Below are 17,245 nucleotides of genomic sequence, written 5' to 3' on the forward strand. Positions count from 1 at the left end.
TTTTTCTTTTTTAAACCAATTTGCCTCAATTAAAATAGTACATAGGCACAGCAAAACAAAGCCTTAAACTGCAAATTAAAACTGACTTCAGCTCCTGGCTTTGTCGCTGTCGTGAATGTCCAAGTCTCCTCACTGGAGTAAGCACATTGTTACTGCCTTAACACAGTGCTTTGGTTCCCCAGGCAAAATCAGGCTTCTGTAAGTAAAAATCTATTACTATTCTTTTGTTTAAAGATATTCTTCTCTTTAAAAAGCCAAATACAAATCAAAATTATTCATTGTATAGTGATTAAAATTCACTTTAAAGACGCTAGCATCCCCTCCGACTCTTGAATTACCTGCGACCTGCAACCAGATTTAATTTAAGTCCTACTTACTGCCCTCAGCCAGCTTCCTGTGACTTGAGGGCAGCTAAGCTGTATACACTAAAGTTTGTAAAACTTGGGTTTTTTAAAAAAAAAATTCATCAGACCATCAAGCCAGCCACTCTTGCCACTTCTGGAAGTTATTCCCCTTTCTCTGCCCCCACCCACAGTCACAGAAGTTGATATGGACAAAACCAGAATGAAGGCAGAGGTAAAAATAGGAATTTTAATTCAGAGCATTTAGTGTATTTACAATAGAAAGCTCCTCTGTGGTCAAGGGATGAGACTAAAGAAAAACATCCACGTTACAAATGTGTGGACAACCTGCACCTGATGCAGGCTAATTGATTTTTGCTACTTCTGCTTCACCCAGGGTAACACCTGTGAGAAAGTGATGGAGAGAACCTGGAGATAGTACTGAATGGCTCTCACACTCAAGTAGCAGTCACAGAATGCAGTCCAGGTAGTAGTGTGAAGTTATTCAACAGTTGCTAAGATACACATATATATGTGTATTTTTATATATATGTACACATACACAGTCCCATTTGCAATCAGATCAGATTCAGCAAATCGTTTAGAGATAGATAAGCAAGTAGACACAAGCCTCCTGACCTGTGTGCAAGCACAGGTCTGCAGAGGCACTCACACTACCAGGTACACAGGTACCTTCTCACCGAGCTGCACGCACGCATTCCTTCCCACTCTGCACTTGGACAGACACGCAGGCAGGTGTTTTGTTAATGCTATCTTACATGGTTTCTAGTTACAGGGAAAAAAAAAGTTTGAGAAAAAAAGCACCAACCCTCTCATCTGACTCACTGGCCTGGAATCCTTATTCCTCTTGAACTTGAGGGAAATGGGGGTGTGGAAAGAGTAACATCCTCCCGTTGTTTCTCATGAGCCACCACTTCTGGATCGCTTAATTCTTTTGCCACAGCGAAACTAGCCGATACCAAAAGGGGGCAATCTTCCCCCGCTCGCAGCAGGAGGCACATCCTCCCACCACTTCCCTTGAGTCAGGTTTAGCAATCACAGGGCTGCAATGTGAGCCAGTTCAACTGTCTGATCTTGCAGAAAAACAGATCTGCAAAAAGTCAGCGAGTACTTTACCACCCAAACAGCCAGCTTAACCAAGTCATCCTAGAAGTTTACCCAGCACATGGTGGGTGGAGCATCTGTTTCAGCAACAATTTGTCCATCAAGCAGCTGATCAAGTCACTCTGAGCTCCCGTTTCCATCTTGGTCTGAGTTCACACCTCACTTTATGAGATGCTTTCCCACCTTGGGAAAGGAGTTGTTGCAGAAGTCTGTCTTGGCTTAACGGTGTTGAGTTACATGGTGGCTGAGAAGCAAGCCTCAGCCTTCCTCCAGCATGATCTGCTGCCACCTCCAACAAACCCAGCTAAGGAGTGTTAGAAAGATTGGGAGATACGGGAAAAGGAAGACAGAAAAGGGAGTTATGATCCTCTCTCTTAACAGGGCAACCAAAGCAGAACAGATTAAAGATGGCTGTGGAGGCTGCAAGGCTGAGGAGAGTTCTGGTTTAGCAAAGCCTCTTGAACAGCTTCACTGCAGCCACTCAGCTCCATGTGGTTAAGAACACAGCTGATGCGCTCCACAGTTGCAGCATGGCCCATCTGCAGTTTCCACAGTCTAAGCATTTCATACTGGGCATCTCGTAAACGTCGATGTTCCATCTCAATTCGCTCTAGATCACAGTCACTCAGACCCAGACGCCTCACAAACTCTTTCCACCGAGATGGTGGTACGTGATCGACTACAGTGTAGAGAATAGCAGGGTCTGTGAAAAGAGAAGAAAAAGTGTGAAAACCAGAGTTCTGCAGCCTCAAGGAAAATGCAAATAATCCAAGGCTGGATGGTGCCTTGGGATCAGGTATTACCCCTCCTGTGTAGGTCTTCTATTAAGCAGTCACACAGACTTGTGTGATGTCCAGACTTGCCCTTACCCCTCAAAAAGCAACAGGGATGCTTCCATATGCTCTTGTGTAAGGTTATGAGCAGAGCTGGGCATGCATGCTTAGGGCCTTGCTGCCACACTCCTGCAAAAAGGATGCCTTGGGTCACCATCCCAGAGGCACCAAGACTGACAGCATGTTGCCACATATGACAATCTATTTTGCTACTAGGGAAAAGGGAGAACAGAAAAGTCTTGCACAGGTGTTTAGCATATACAGCCTGGCAGGCTCTGGGCATGCTTCTCGCTTTGTACTGTGCCATGCATGAAGTATACACACAGGTCGTGCACACCAGGTAAGGGCTGTTCAACATCCTCCTAGCTGCATCTGCATAATCAGGTTCTTGTTTGCCAGGGGAAAGAGGGAAGGATGGGGGGAGTTTCACTTACTGCCTGGAAGCTGCGTCTTCCTGGCAGGTCTGACACAGTCTGGTAATTCATGGGAACTCTGCAGCAGAGGCGCAGGTGGTGGTGTTGCATTCACCAGCAATTCTGTTTCCTTCTGGGACTCAGAAACAAGGATGGAGACTTCACTTCTTTTTACCTCAGCCTGAAAGACACATTTTCTTAGTCCAGAATCACCCACAGCAGCACAATACACCCGTCTCCTGCAAAGAACCTCTAGCTTTATATAGTAAAATTTATCCAAGCTAGGTGGGGAGCAACTGCTGAGGTTTTAATTCTTCCTATATGCCTTGTTGGAGCAGAAGGCACCAAACATCTCTTTCCAGCAGAACCCAGGAAGTTTAACTCCTTTTTGGCATCAAAACACAGAAGTCTGGAAAAAAGTATTTCTTTACAAAATCAGGTAAGGCTGGGACCGGAAATCACCACCATTCTAGAAGCTCAACATGCCACCTTTCCCACCAGCCTTCTCTGTAAGGCTGTGGAAACCTCATCTCAGCTACTGTTTGGGCCCTCTTAATTGCAGTACAACACTGGACACAAAAACACACTGTGAAGCAGCACTGAGAGGCTTGTGGGGTCAAGATCTGAAGTAAAATGAGCTAAATCCTCCAAGTCTGGTGTATATAGAGAAAAAGGAATTAAGTACCAGCTAGCTGAAAAAAAAATACATCCAGAAAGAAAAAAAAAGCAAAAAGCCAGGAGTTTGAGCAGCATCCTGTAGAAGAGGGCATGTAAAATGTTAATGACTCCACCCTCTACAGGAAAAGACTTCTGAATTAAACAGCCCTATTACTCAGCTCATTTGAAAATACAAGGGCTGAAAACAGCCCACAGGGAAAAATGTTACTCTGGATCCCAGACTAACACAGTTGAAAGCAGAAGGAAAAGTTCTTATACTCATCATCTTGCTCACCTCAGATACTGGCTCTTTGGTTGTCTGCGGCAAAGAAACTTTAAAGGAAAAAAAGAGAAAAGAAAGCAGGAATTATTTTCACTTCCTCTCATCCCAGAGAAAACGGCAAAGCAGCTATGCAAAATCCTGCCCTCAAAAAGGGCACATGCAGATCCCCCAGCAATGAGCTCACATGCCCTCTCAGTCACAGTTATGGGCATGGATGCAGAGTTGTAAGAACTGCACCAATAAGCTCTGCTGTCAAGTTCCTGTGTTCCTCTGGCCTTGCAACAAAGCAGAGAAACGGGATCCCCCTCTTTCCCCTCACACGTGTGCACATACACATCACACAGAGAGCGATGTCTATCCCAATTCATATCACTGCATTTGCGGCTGTACTCACCACAGGAGTAGAAAGATGACGCTATCCCATTTTCCTGGACCAGCTTCACTACTTTATTTACAATGTAGAGGACAGAGATAACTCCAAATATTGCAACAATGATGCCAAGGACAAGGCTCACATCTGGACAAAAGGAAGAGGGCAAATGAGTGAGTGACTGAGAAAGAAGGTGGTAGGTGCTAGAGGAAGAACAGCAAGTGAAGACAAGCAAACTGCAGAAAAAGAATAGCAGTTTGAGAGAGTGGAGAAAGTAACACTTTACAAAAGGCACTAACAGAACAAAAGCCCACACTGAAAAGATTTCACTGCCCCTCAGTTCCCACAGTACTCACTCAGCCCAGATGAAGTCGGTGAGGTAGTCACTGGGCTATGACACTGCAAGCATTCTTCTCCAATGCAGCTGAAAGAGCAAATCAGAGGTGAGCGACTGTGAAATGAAACGGCAGCCATTTGTAACAATCCTGAGTAACAGACAAGTTAAGATGAGCCTGCAAAGCAAAGCAATGCAGTGTGGCCTGTGACTGGGATTTTAGTAGGCTGATGCCTACATTCAGAAGACTGGGGGTGGCAGAGGGGAAGACCTGATTGCGCCAGAAAGGCAGAATGTTGTAAAGAGCCTTGAGGAAAATTTCCTCCCCCTGTGAGGCTTGTGTCTGCTGTCTCTCCTACTCAGTGGAGGAGCAGACAGAGAAAAAAATAAACCTCACCTGTTGCAAGGCTTGCAAACATTACTAAGTGTCAAGAAGAATCGAGGCTTACACCTGCAAATTGTGTCTTTGTTCTTTGAACCTGTAGAGAAAAGAAGAAACCATTGCTGTATTCTGGACAGAGAAAAAAACAAAAGGACAGAAATCCACTCCAAGACGGGTGGGAGACTATCCCTCTTTGAGCCTTCAGAACTGCTACTGAAAAAGATAGAGGATTAGGTCTATGTTTGAGGACAGAGCTGGGGGAAGGAGAAAAAGAAAAATAACAGTTCCACTGTCCTGATAGGTCAGGGACCTCTGTAGAGGCTTGGAAAGGGTCTAAAATTACAGTGCAGCTGAAATTGGTCTAACAGATAATGACAGTTCCAGCACAAAAGCAGGGAAAGTCACTCAAGTTCAAGTGTGACAGGAAGGGGAAATCACATTAGTCAGGCAAAAATAAGGGAGAAGTGGTCCCTGAGCAGCTGGGACTGGTGAGGAAGTCAGTTCATGGCAGGGAGAAATCACTTCAACCCATGGGACACATATCCACTCTTGTGATCTGCTATGCTGCGAGTGCAAGGGATAAGAAAGGAAAGAGCTATTGCTTCTAAGCAAGTCACAGTATGGAGACCAAGTAAAATAGGTGTGGGGAGGAGCAGACAAGAATAGCAATAGAAAGACATTAAGGTGCATGAGGGGGAGGGAAAAAGGTACCAGAACAAGCAGCATGCGTTCTCTGGCAAGAGAGGGACAGGACTAAAACTGTTCTACATCAGCCAAGAGGGAAGAAAACTGCTGAAGGGCAGCATACGATGATGACCCTGGAGGATAAACACAAGCATGGAAACTGTGACAAGATAGATTACTGAGCACCAGAGGGAACACATTCACCAGAGAGACAGCAAACCTCACGCTAGGCAGGGTAAGAGATGGGAAAGGGATCACAAGGAGCAGAATTTGCAAAGAAGGGATAGCTTCAGGACAAGGTAAGCAGCATTTACGGGACACGAACAGAATTAGACTGCAGCACAAAGTGGAGGGCAGCAAGCAGTATTTCATTAAGATCTCTGATTCTTGACTGGAGATGAGGCAGCTTGGGACATCTGACACAGGTACTTCTCTCAGACGCCTGCACCATCCCCAGATCATGCCCAATGCCACTGGGTACAGTTCAGCATTACTTGAGAAGCTCTTTACTTTAAAACACTGCACAGTACACTGTGGTGTTCAGCAACCGACTGGCAAGCGGTTCAGCTGAGCACTGGAACCAACAGTATTTTCAGCCATTGTACTCAAAGTGCTTCCAGGAGCTGGTGAGGGAAACGCAATGAGCATCAGAAGACAAAAAAGGAAGGCGAGGGGGAAGTCTGCTCTAGAACATAAAGACCTTGTACGTGCAAGGCAGACGTACCAAAATCAAGTAGAAAGTATCTCCTCACAACAGCCAAAACCCAAGAAACCATTCAAGAACAAAAGGAAGGAAAAACCCGTGATAGAAAATAGGGATTGATGCCAAGGCAGGCAAAAAATGGGAAAAGGGCACAGACAAAAGCAACAGTTGTTCCAAAACTACAATCACTTCAGGTCAAGGTGCTACAGTATCAGCAAGTGAACAGAGGACTGTTAACGACTACCCTAGTACAGTATGTCCATACTGGAGCCATATCCATGCCATACTCACAGTTGGCAATAATCCCATTGACACACAAGCTGCAGTTCCTACACTGGAAGAGATCAGATGGGCCAATCTGATACTGATTCTTCCGACAGCCGCATACAGTATCTTGCTTTGGGGTGCAGGGGGTCTCTACTATCTGCTGGAATTCTGAGGAAGGAAAGAAGAAATGATTATTCCAACCTCTTCCTTCACCTTCAACTGAAAGAGCACTGTTACGACGACAGGTATTATTATCCCCTAACCTTCCAGAAAAAGGCCAAAAAGGTGTGCAAACTGTGTATCAGACTGTAGTAATTTGCTAACTGTTATTCCTGCTGTTCCCAATCCCTTCCCATACACTGTCCTTTTGCCCATTCAATTGTACTTTTCCCAGCTTCCTCACTCACCTTGCCATCCCCTCCAACCTCCCACCCGCCACTCCCACCCATTTCCCTCAGGTTCTGTAGATAACTCACCTGTACGGCAATGTGTGCACTGGAAGCATTTAGACATGGTGTTATCAACAGCTGTGAATGTGCCATTAGCACACGGAAGACAGACAGGTGCCTGGTCAGGCCGATCACAGTCTTTCGCCTTGTAGGTACCTGCAAGAAAATCATTCAACAGAGCTCTGACAGGAAGGCAAACACATTGTCTTAGGGAGGATAGGAGTCACTGATTCCTCAAGAGAAACTCTGGAGCTGATGATGTAAGGACCAAGTATGCTTGCTGTCAACAGCATGAAGGACACAGAGTCCAAAAGAAAAGACAAGGAATGAGAATTTATCTGGGTAGGGATAAGTACCAAGGAAAGGGAGCACTGATGTAGCTGGCAGGACAGAGACAGTTTGAGAGCACAGGACAGTGAAACACCTCTAAGGTGAAGGTCACTATTACTATACTTATTTTACATACCTGCATGGCACCTCATGCAGCAGTGGGTCTCTCTGGGATGTAGGTACTGTCCCAGTTGACACTGCACCTGCCTCTTTTCTCTCCTCAAAGGGTTAGAGGGGTCTCTTCCATCCAAAGCTACCCGATGGACTTGCAGTGTATATGGCACTGGAGCAATTTCTACAGATTCCTTTGTCAACACACAGACAAATGTTAGGATAACCTGTAAATACAGAGGGCAAGAAAGAGGGAGAGAAACAAGGTCAGAAAACATCATATCCTCTTGCAGACTGCACAGCTGACTTCAGCACTTACAATGAAATCTTGCTATAACAGCGAGTTCAATTGACTTAACCAATTCTGTCATCAGAACCCTCCACTGACAAGTGTGTGGGGAAATTATTTACCAAAAAAACCCCGAACAACCCATGCCTGTCATCTGTTATATTAATAAATGCAACATAATGGTCTCTATGACAAATTAATTGTATATAAAGAAAATACTTTTTGTGATGTGTAATTTGTAGATGAAATGCCTTGAAAATCCTGCAACTTGCAAGAAAGTTTCTCAAGAGCAAGGGAATGTTTTTATTAAGGAAGGAAGGCAGACTGCCCATCCAGCAACAGATCCAGAAAGAAGGAAGTATCCAGTACTTGCAGTTCTATCAAATAAATAAACCAGATGTGAAGTCTGGAATAAGGCAGCAGAGGGGGATCTCACTGCATGCAAAGTACAGAAAACATTCCAAAACTCCTCCAGAGCAAGCCAGCCCTAGAACCGTGGGAAAGTTAGGTTTTCAACTTCTCTCCCTGTCAAACATACATTCTTCCTCTTAAACTGCAGCTGTTAACACTCAGTCTGAACAGTCTGCCACAGAAATGCGGTGGGTTTTTTCTAATTCCTTTAAGATTTACTTGCTGGTTTTTCATTTTGAAGAGGACTTATCAAGAATGTTAACAGAAATATTAAAATTGGCGTGACTGCAGTATGACTGTAAGACAGCATGAGTGTGTGTACACACACATGCGGGAAGGAACAGCAGAGCAAAGGGTTAAAAGAACAGCCTATGCCAACAATGAAAGACACCATTCCCTGGACATTGTTTTCAGGACATTATTCCCAACAGTGAAATTGAGAAATGTGCTGTTTATGACATGGCCAAAAGGTCTACACTGTGGTAAGACCACAGCATAGATGACTCATCAGCAAAAGACCAGGAGGACAGTAATGAGATTGCACCATATCACAAACACAATTCCTTTGCCTGTTGGCCCAACAGAAAAACAGACCTTAGGCATATATTTCAAGCATGTGTTCAGGCAAGGAAAAAAAACCACCATAAAAACCCAAAAAGGTTAAAGAAAAAACAAAACCGGGAAACAACTTGGCCCAAAATTTATGGAACGTCAAGTCAGCAAGTTTCCATGGAGCAAACCCAGCTGATTACTCCCAAAGGGTTTGATGGACTTGTCCAAAAACTAGTTTGTGGTGCCATGAAGAACCCCAGAAGCACGATGAAGACTTGACAGCCAGCATGCCTCATCATCTGCACTGCACACAAGTGATCCTGGCCACACCATCTGGACATACACATGTTGGTGCTCCCAAGTATGTCGTGAGGAGTGCGTGCCAATGCAGTCTATGCATCAGATCATGTGAATGCCTGAAAATCAACTTTTTTGCGTGTGTGTGTGCATGCAAATAAATACCACCCCACCCCGTCCATACAACCTCACACTTTTACTGCACCAACTTCCCTATGTTGTAATGTTTTCCAGCTTGCCTTTTTTAAAGTGGCAAGATGCTTAACTACATGGGCACAGCTTTAGAGTTCTGCTTCTTTTTGCTTTTTCAGCTAGGAGACTTGTAGCAAAAGCAAAGTAAACCAGTAAGGGTAAACCACAATGCTGATACCAATTTTGTGGTTGCAAGCTTAGGAAAAGATACACAAAATAAGATGGCTATGACAGCCCCACACTGTCCTGTTTCTCTCTTAAAAAGCCTTGGGGAGAAAAGGTACATACATGAAAGCAACTTAAAACCTCAGGAAGGATAGGACTTTGCAACTCTGACAAAGCAAAACCCCCATTTTTCAGACAGCACTGTCAAAGACATATGCAATAGACCAGATGAACAGGGGGAACAAAAAAGGAAAAAAAAAACCAAAACAAACCACATATTTAAATAGCTATCATTTGAGACTTCATTAGCTGACCACAGGATAAATGCAAGCACTCCAACAACTCAGTAAGAAATAAAACTTGTTTTCAGCAGCTGACAGTCTTAAAAGATTGACCACTTGCAGGAAAACAACAGATAATTCACACAAATGGTCTGACAGCCAAAATAAAACAATCCTGATTCTCTAGGCAATGATTAATCCCCAGATATAAGAATCTATACAATCGACTCGTAAGACAGATAAGTCAGCAACAGAAACAACAGAGGAAAGCTCCAAAGATCAAGCTAAAAATACATAGAAAATTAGTCAGATACACCTTCAAAACCCAAAGAAAACAGGAAAGGTATTTTCAGTTTTATCAGATTGAACAAAAGTGTGTCTGCAAGTGTAATCAAACCAGAATTAACACATTATTACTGATCAAAATCTGAGGAACAAAGAGTCACAGACCACAAGTGATTCACGAACCAGTGACTCGGCCTTCCAGAAAAATCATTCACATGGCAAAAAACCTAAAACCAAGCAAAAAACCACACACCATCACCTTAAGCAGCTCCCCAAGCCCTTCAGCAGTATACAGATTTTTACCAATGACAGACTTCATAAAATTCAGGAAATATGTGAAATTAGAATAGAATAGCCTGTTCCAGCTGGGAGGGACCTCGGCGGCCACCCAGCCCCACGGCCTGGCCACTGCAGGGCTGACCACACGCTGCAGGTGGTGGTAAGGGCTCTGACCAAAGGCCTCACCCCCCGCCAGGCTCGGGGCAGCCACCACCTCTCTCGGAAGCCTGTCCCAGCGCCTGGCCACCTCTGGGTGACGAAAGGCTTCCTCGTGTCCAGTCTCAGCTCTGAACCGCTCCCGCGTGTCCCGTCGCTGGACCCCAGGGAGAAGAGCTCAGCACCTCCCTCTCCACCTCCCCTCCCCAGGGAGCTGCAGAGCGCCATGGGGTCGCCCCTCAGCCCCCTTCGCTCCAAACCAGACAGGCCCCAAGTCCCCAGCCGCTCCTCACAGGACACGAGCCCTGCGGCCCTTTCACCAGCTTTGGTCCCTCCTCTGGGCACCTTCGAGGACCTTCCCGTCCTTCTGAAACGGCGGGGCCCAGACCTGCCCCCGGCGCTCAGGGCGAGGCCGCGCCGAGGCTGGGCACAGCGGGGTGACCGGCTCCCTTGCCCGGCCGGTGATGCTGCGTGTGATGCACCCCCGGGTGCGGGTTGCCCGTGGCTGCCAGGGCACACTGCTGACCGATCCTGAGCCTGCTGCCCACCAGCACCCCGGAGCCCCTGCTGCAGGGCTGCTCTGCAGCCACTCCCCTCCCAGTTCACACTTGTGCCCGGTGCTGCTCCATCCCAAGTGCAGAATCCGCCACTGGGACTTGCTGGATTTCATCCCATCAGCCACAGCCCAAGGCTCCAATCTACCCAGATCCCTCTGCAAGGCCTCTTGTCCCTCAGGAGAGTCAACAGCACCTCCCAGTTCGGTACCATCAGCAAACTGGTGTGGTCAGCTCCTGCCCCCAGATCACTGATAAACACACTGACCAGAACCGGCCGTAGCACTGAGCCCTGAGGGGCACCGCTGGCCACCAGGCGCCAGCCAGACGTAGCCCCATTTACCAAACCCTGAAGCCTCAAGTCACTGATCGCTGCTCACCAAGGCAGTTTAAAGGTCTTCTACAACTGAAATAAGGTGACTTTCCATTGTTACATTTATAACATGCTCTGATTCCACTTGCCAGGAGAAAGAACAAGCATCCACTAACCAATACTGCATAGAGAAGTGGACAGCGTGCATTACCTAAGCCAAATGATAATTGAAACCACCAAACCACATCATGCACACCGGTGTTTCACGTTTTTAGTGAGCGGGGACTGCCCAGGAAAAAAAAAAAAGTCAGCAGAAACTCTAGGTTTTATTTCTGAAACTGCTGCAGAAATAAACAAAACACAGCAGATAAAAACCAGAATGCTGCTTCCTTAAATGATTCCACCCCTCCTGGTGACAGCTATATGCCCCACACATTCTCCTTGGATATGAAGCAGCCCCAGGTCCTTCTTATGTCTCATGTCAGCAACTTACTGCCAGATAGCTACAGTGGGGAAAAAAGCGCTACACAAGCCCCCAAAGCAGGTACAGTGACACACAGGTATGACAGTATGACAGAGAAGAGGACAGAGAGGGTTTTGTTGGGAGCAAGACTCCCTCTTTCTACCCCTCTGGTAGAAAGCCAGTGGATGCCTAGAGGTGTCCCGAGAGGACCAAGGCCAGTCACAGCAAGCAAACTAAGTGGGGAGGGGGGGGATTAGCCAGGTGAGAAATTACTCCTGCACACACACAGCACCTTGACACCCCACGCCTGTTCACGTGAACTAACAGGAAGGCAATACTTGCTAGAGCAGATGCTCGGGTATTAGTATTCCAAACAATTCACAAAGTATTGCCCATCACTAAGCTAATTTGTAGAATAGTTCCAAATAAGTAATTTTCAGTTCAAATCTCCTTGTTACAAAAGGATAAAGCTGACATTTTCAGAATAAAACAACATTATAAATCCAGATGTGCTGTTAAAATCCGATTAGGAGGCTTACTCTTTTTTGTACACACCTGACATTAATAATTTAATAATTGTTTCCAAAACAACAACTTATTCAACTGCTTCTCTCAAAAAAAATTCAATTTTGCAAATTCCATTTTTAAACTAAAGAACTACCTGCAAATAAAAGGCATGGCAAGTCATTAGAACTTCTCAAGCATTTCTTAACAGAAACTTCCCTTTGCTTAAGAGTTCAGCATGATACACGCCAATATTCAAGTAATTTACATATTAGTCATCTGTTAGCCTTTTTGATGAGTCATAAAAATTAGCCAGCCTGGAAGTGTGGAGGAAAATAGAGATCTTATTCAGAGTAACAGGCTACCAAAGAAATCAGGGTGCAAGATTACCCTGATGATCTTTGACTGCTTCAGCCATTTCCAAAAGCTCTTTGAGGTTTGCATTTTAAGTTTGCTACACAAAGATGCACAGGAAACCAGAACTTCTGCTTTACACATTGAGAAATGTGTATTGAAGCAACATTTACAGGAAGCTTTTCTCATTGCTCACCAAAACCTGGAAAGGTCAAAAGAAAAATACAAGAGCTATTATTATAAATAATCCTCCATTTTCTGAAGATCAGATGGAGGAATGCTGCACTTGTCTAAAATCAGGAAACTGGTAATAACTTTCATGCAATGAAGAAGGCCTTAGAAATCTTAACTTAAAAACCATAAAAAACTGATTTATCTATAAAGATAATGGACTTCACATTACAAAATGTGTACCTATCTTTATTGTACATAAAGTTAGAAGTGTTTACCTCATATCACCAGAGATAAAGAGTGGAAAAGTCAGTAGGTGACCACAACCAGCAGAAAATAACTTTTTCATTTTTCCTTAGAGGACACAGTGGTGAACAGTGTCAGAGTCCTGAGTCCACCCACAGCCCAGTGCTTTGCCTGCCTGCCTTCAGGGCTGATTCCAGAGCTGTACAGCCTGCACAGCCTTGAAGCTGAGCGCTGCCCGAGCAAGAGCTGCGGCAAGGGTCTGCGGGGCCTCCCCTTTCAATCCCGAGTGGATTTTGAGCAGAGCACGAGTCCTCAGCCCCTGCCCACGCTGTGCCACAGCCACACTCACACCCCTTGTCAGTGACTCACTAGGTGAATTTTTTAAGAGCCAGGTAATTGTCACATGCTGAGTGAGCCCTACTCATTGCAACTGATACACTCTTGTTTGTTTTAACAGAGCAATGATGCTTTGAGATGTGCTTCTCGCTGTCAAGCTCCCAAGACCACAACAGAAAGATCTGTGTTACCAAGGGTTCAAAGGAAGCAATCGGGTAGCCAGGGATGAAGACAAGATTATGGGACAGAACACAAGACATCTGCCCCAAATAAAAACAAAACACCTTTGTGACATTTAAAGAAAATGGATAAAGAGGAGCAAAATGACAAAACTGCTTTTAGCCCCAATAATACTGCTAATGCAAAAAATTGATTACTTAGTAAAAAGTAAGGGAAAGGCATCCAAACTAACAATACTGATTGCTTGTGAGAACTTAAAATTACCACATAACTGAAATTAGCGCAGACCCAGACATCAGCATGTTCCATTTAGCTAGAAGTTGACAGTCATCAAAAACAAATTGAAATTAGCTTAATAAGCAGATAAAAAGTTGAATGAATCAAGCTGGAGAAAGCAATCAGAAATGCAATCAAGTGCTACAGATTATCAGGAAAGGATTTGAGGGCAAAACAGTGAGCACTGTTATGTCATTATACAAATCCGTAAGAACTGAACGCAGACTGCAGTTCTGGTTCCCAATCCTGAGAATATAAATTAATCCAGATATTATACAGAGAAAGGTAATAAGGACAATCAGTGGTACAGACTGGCTGTCATAAAAGGAATGATTAAAAAATACTGGTCTATAGAACAGAAAACTGAGCAGAGGGTACTATAGCGGGCCCTAAAATCATGAATGCCATGGAGAAGGTGAACTCGGATGCCTGTTCTCTGTCCCTTCCAATGCAAGAAGTAAGAAGCATCGCGTAAAACAAGCAGGAGACAGTTTCAGAACAAATACAGGGAGGCACTTCTTTAGGCAAAGTGTGGGACTCCCTGCCAGAGTGCTGAGGGTGCCAGAAACATGTCTGGGTTCCAAAAGCAATCACCACACCCATCAGCAGAAGAAAAAAACACACTCAGGGGTCTGAAATAGAAAGACACCATTTCAACTTGAGAATTCCTATAGTTGCAGATCACTGGAAGCCAGGAAAGTATTTTTATTTCTCATTGCTCTATGCCTGCCTTGCTCCAAAACCCCTTGCAGAAGGGTTCCACTACTGGAAACGGGACAGTAGGCTCAACAGTTTTCTTACAATGCACTTGGTAGCTTGGTTTTCAATTTTTATATAATGCAGCTTCTAACTTCAAAATTGCAATTCCTCCCTTTCCTTTCAAAAGGAATCAATGCCAGAAGCACCCTTGTGGCTATTTTGTCTTTTTTCCTTCATAAAACTGAACTGCCTTTAATAAATGAAACTTTTTTTTTTTTTTTTGAGACAAAAACCACACTGGCCTCAGTGAAGACAGCTGCCATTTTTTCCACTGCAACAGTTAGGAGTGCACAGGGAAAACATGGAGGACCTGGAAATGAGGCCAAGGACACGCAAAAAGAGGAAATGCATGGAACGAGCTATAGGAAGTTTTAAAGAATTAGAGGAAACCAAGAACTGGAAAACTAGAAACAGGGCACCAAGGGAGTAAGAAAGGATGCGAAAGCAAACACAGGATGGTATGAAAAGTAAATGGAAAATAGAAGGGCATGCAACAGAGTGAGAATTGTAACACTGAAAAAAAAATATCGATTCTATGGAAAAGATAAATGTGATCTGCAATGAGCGAGTACGGTGTTAGTGAGAACTTGAAATGACATGTAAATAGGAGGGGAAAAATGTCCTCAAAAAAAAAAAAGAAATCCCACTGAAGGACACTATTCCTCCAGCATATTATCTAAGTGAAGATAATACAATGAATCTGGGGAATCCAGTTATATTTTTGTATATTTTATTGCCAATAATACAAATAACATCACATATAGTATCTGAATTACTGCAAAATATGCGCACTGCTATACTAAAGTCAGCACACCTGGAAAAGCCTATTTCTAACTGGTTTGAAATCTATGCGTAAGTCAATAGTTCATGTATCCTACCTAGGTGCCGAGATGGTAAATGATCCACAGTGTCAAGGTGTAAGCGCTCCTACTCCACAGTTCCAGCTCTGCTGCCCTGCCACTGCGAGCTGGAAGTGTGTTACCTGGTTTCCAAAAGCTTCCAAGTGCAAAAAGAGATAAAACTTCTGCAGAAGGTAACTTGGGAGTTGCATACTCACAACTTTCTGACAACGAATTAACAGCTAACCCAAGGTTACGTGTCCCGCACAGCCACATGCGAGTGCCTGCAAGCAGGTGCCCAGGTATTTAGGGATAAACCGTCTGACCTTGTAACTTTTATATCAGAATTTATAACTGTGTCGTGATGCTACCACTACTGTCACTGCCTCAAAATGCCGCTGCTGATGGTGGGTGGCCACAGCAGTCAGGTTATTCATGAAACTCTCGGATTTCTTTGACAAGTAACTTTTTCACCCCAAAAATTACAACAGACAGCTTAAAAATATTGACTCAAGCAGATTTACCGGCAAAGCTAAACTTGTTTTTAAACAAATCCGTGTCGGGGCACAGGTACAGCCCACTCATCTTGGCTTAAACGCCAGCAGAGGGACAACAAAGCTCCCTTCTAACACCGGCGACGCGCCCGGCCCGGCCCCGGCCCCGCTCGGCGGCGGCAGCGCGGCCCCGCGCCTCGCCAGCTCACGGCCGCAGGAAATCCTCCGCCATTCCCGTAAACCCAGCCTCCTTTTCCCTGGCTCGGGGACAAATCCCGGAAACGGCGCCGGCGAACCCGGTGCCCGGCGGTGGGCGGGGAGGGGAGGAGGGAGCAGGGAGCCGGGAGCCGGGAGCAGGGAGCCGGCTCCGGCCCGGCCTCCCCTCAGCAGCGCCGCTGCCCGGCGGGGCACGGGATGGCGGCCCCGGCTTCCCACCCCTCCTGCCAGCCCGGCGCCAGCCGCCCCCCACCGTGCTGCACACCCGGCCGCTCGGCGGGAGAACACGGCACCGCCAGCGCCGCCCGCCCCCGCACGGAGCTGCCGTGAGGGAAAGCGAAGCCCCCCGCGAGCAGAAGCCGCCGAGCCGGGCTGGGCCGACGGGCAGCCCCGCCGCGGCGAGGAGGCAGGGAGGGAGCCCGGCTCCGAAAGGGCGGCGGGCAGCGCAGCCCCGCAACCGGCCGCAGCTCCGCAAACGGCCCGCTGCGGGAGCGGAGCCGCCGCCGGGGCACGGGGCACGATCCCGTCCCGTCGGCAGCGGCGATGCCCCCGCCGCCACTTACCGTCCCCAGCGAGCTGCGGGGCAGCGCCGGGCCGCGCATGGCTCTGCGGCCCGCTACGTCCCCATGGCAGGGTCCCCCCGCCTTCCGTGGAAGCCGTCCCAGCCCTGCCCAGCGCCGGCCGGAGCAGCGCCGAGCCCAGCCGAGCTTCCGGCGGCAGGAAAGGGGGCGGCCCGGCGGGCGGTGGCCCGGCGGGCGGGGGGAGGGGGGGACGGGGGCGGCCCGGCGGGCGGGGGGGAGGGCGGGCGGTGGCCCGGCGGGCGGGGGGGAGGGGCCGGGGGGGGGGGAAGGGGGCGGCCCGGCCCCGCCGCCCGGCTGCCAGCTCTCCGACCCCGCGACGGGCGAGCCGGCGGCGGGGAGCGACGGTGCACCGCGGCTGGCGCTGCTAGAGAACACCCGGAGAAGGAGTGAGAGGCGGCCGGCGCTAACCTGAGCGTCTCCCGGGACACGAGCGTTTCCCCCCTCAGCAGTGCTTTTCGTGTTGAGTTCCTGTCAAACTTAACCATGTAGCTGTAAAACTAACACTTTGCATCTCAACTGCCTTGTCAGCACCTGAATATTTTTAAAGAAAGCTATTTATCAACCAAAACTAGCATATTTACGCTATATATGACCATCCCGTGCTTTTTAATTTGAAACTGGCATTTTCTTGTACACTCCAATGAACCAGCTGTATTGGCAGTGCAAATGCAAGTGAAGCATATGTAACATTCTGCGCAAGCTCCACTTCATTTAATATACGCTCTTCGTCAAGGAATTTTCTCCACTCCAGGTATCCCGCAGCAGAGTCT

General features: G+C 46.7%; 1 protein-coding gene across 2 annotated transcripts; it reads right to left on the reverse strand.

Annotated features, from left to right (window-relative positions):
• Positions 1–577: 577 nt before the first annotated feature.
• LOC101917376 (tumor necrosis factor receptor superfamily member 1A) lies at positions 578–16,626 on the reverse strand. 2 transcript variants are annotated; one of them, XM_055808526.1, is made up of 10 exons: positions 16,458–16,626; positions 7,308–7,509; positions 6,869–6,997; positions 6,417–6,560; positions 4,754–4,835; positions 4,379–4,446; positions 4,047–4,169; positions 3,665–3,702; positions 2,734–2,893; positions 578–2,169 (listed from the first exon to the last, which is right to left on the reverse strand). In XM_055808526.1, exons 1-10 carry the CDS (start codon positions 16,494–16,496, stop codon positions 1,868–1,870), a joined length of 1,287 nt encoding a protein of 428 aa, XP_055664501.1. In that variant the 5' UTR covers positions 16,497–16,626; the 3' UTR covers positions 578–1,867. The 2 variants fall into 2 exon arrangements, with proteins under 2 accessions (XP_055664501.1, XP_027633623.2); XM_027777822.2 differs by lacking the exon at positions 16,458–16,626 and having other exon boundaries at positions 7,308–7,578.
• Positions 16,627–17,245: the final 619 nt, after the last annotated feature.

The sequence above is a fragment of the Falco peregrinus genome, chromosome 6 (assembly GCF_023634155.1).
Source record: "Falco peregrinus isolate bFalPer1 chromosome 6, bFalPer1.pri, whole genome shotgun sequence".
Lineage (NCBI taxonomy): Eukaryota > Metazoa > Chordata > Aves > Falconiformes > Falconidae > Falco > Falco peregrinus.

Coding starts and splice junctions, on each gene's coding strand:
- LOC101917376 (XM_027777822.2), bottom strand. CDS start 7,563: ATGATGTTTTCTGACCTTGTTTCTCTCCCTCTTTCTTGCCCTCTGTAT. Junction 4,836..6,416: donor CAATGGGATTATTGCCAACT/GTGAGTATGGCA, acceptor TTTTCTCTACAG/GTTCAAAGAACAAAGACACA. Junction 2,170..2,733: donor GAAGACGCAGCTTCCAGGCA/GTAAGTGAAACT, acceptor CTCTTTTCACAG/ACCCTGCTATTCTCTACACT.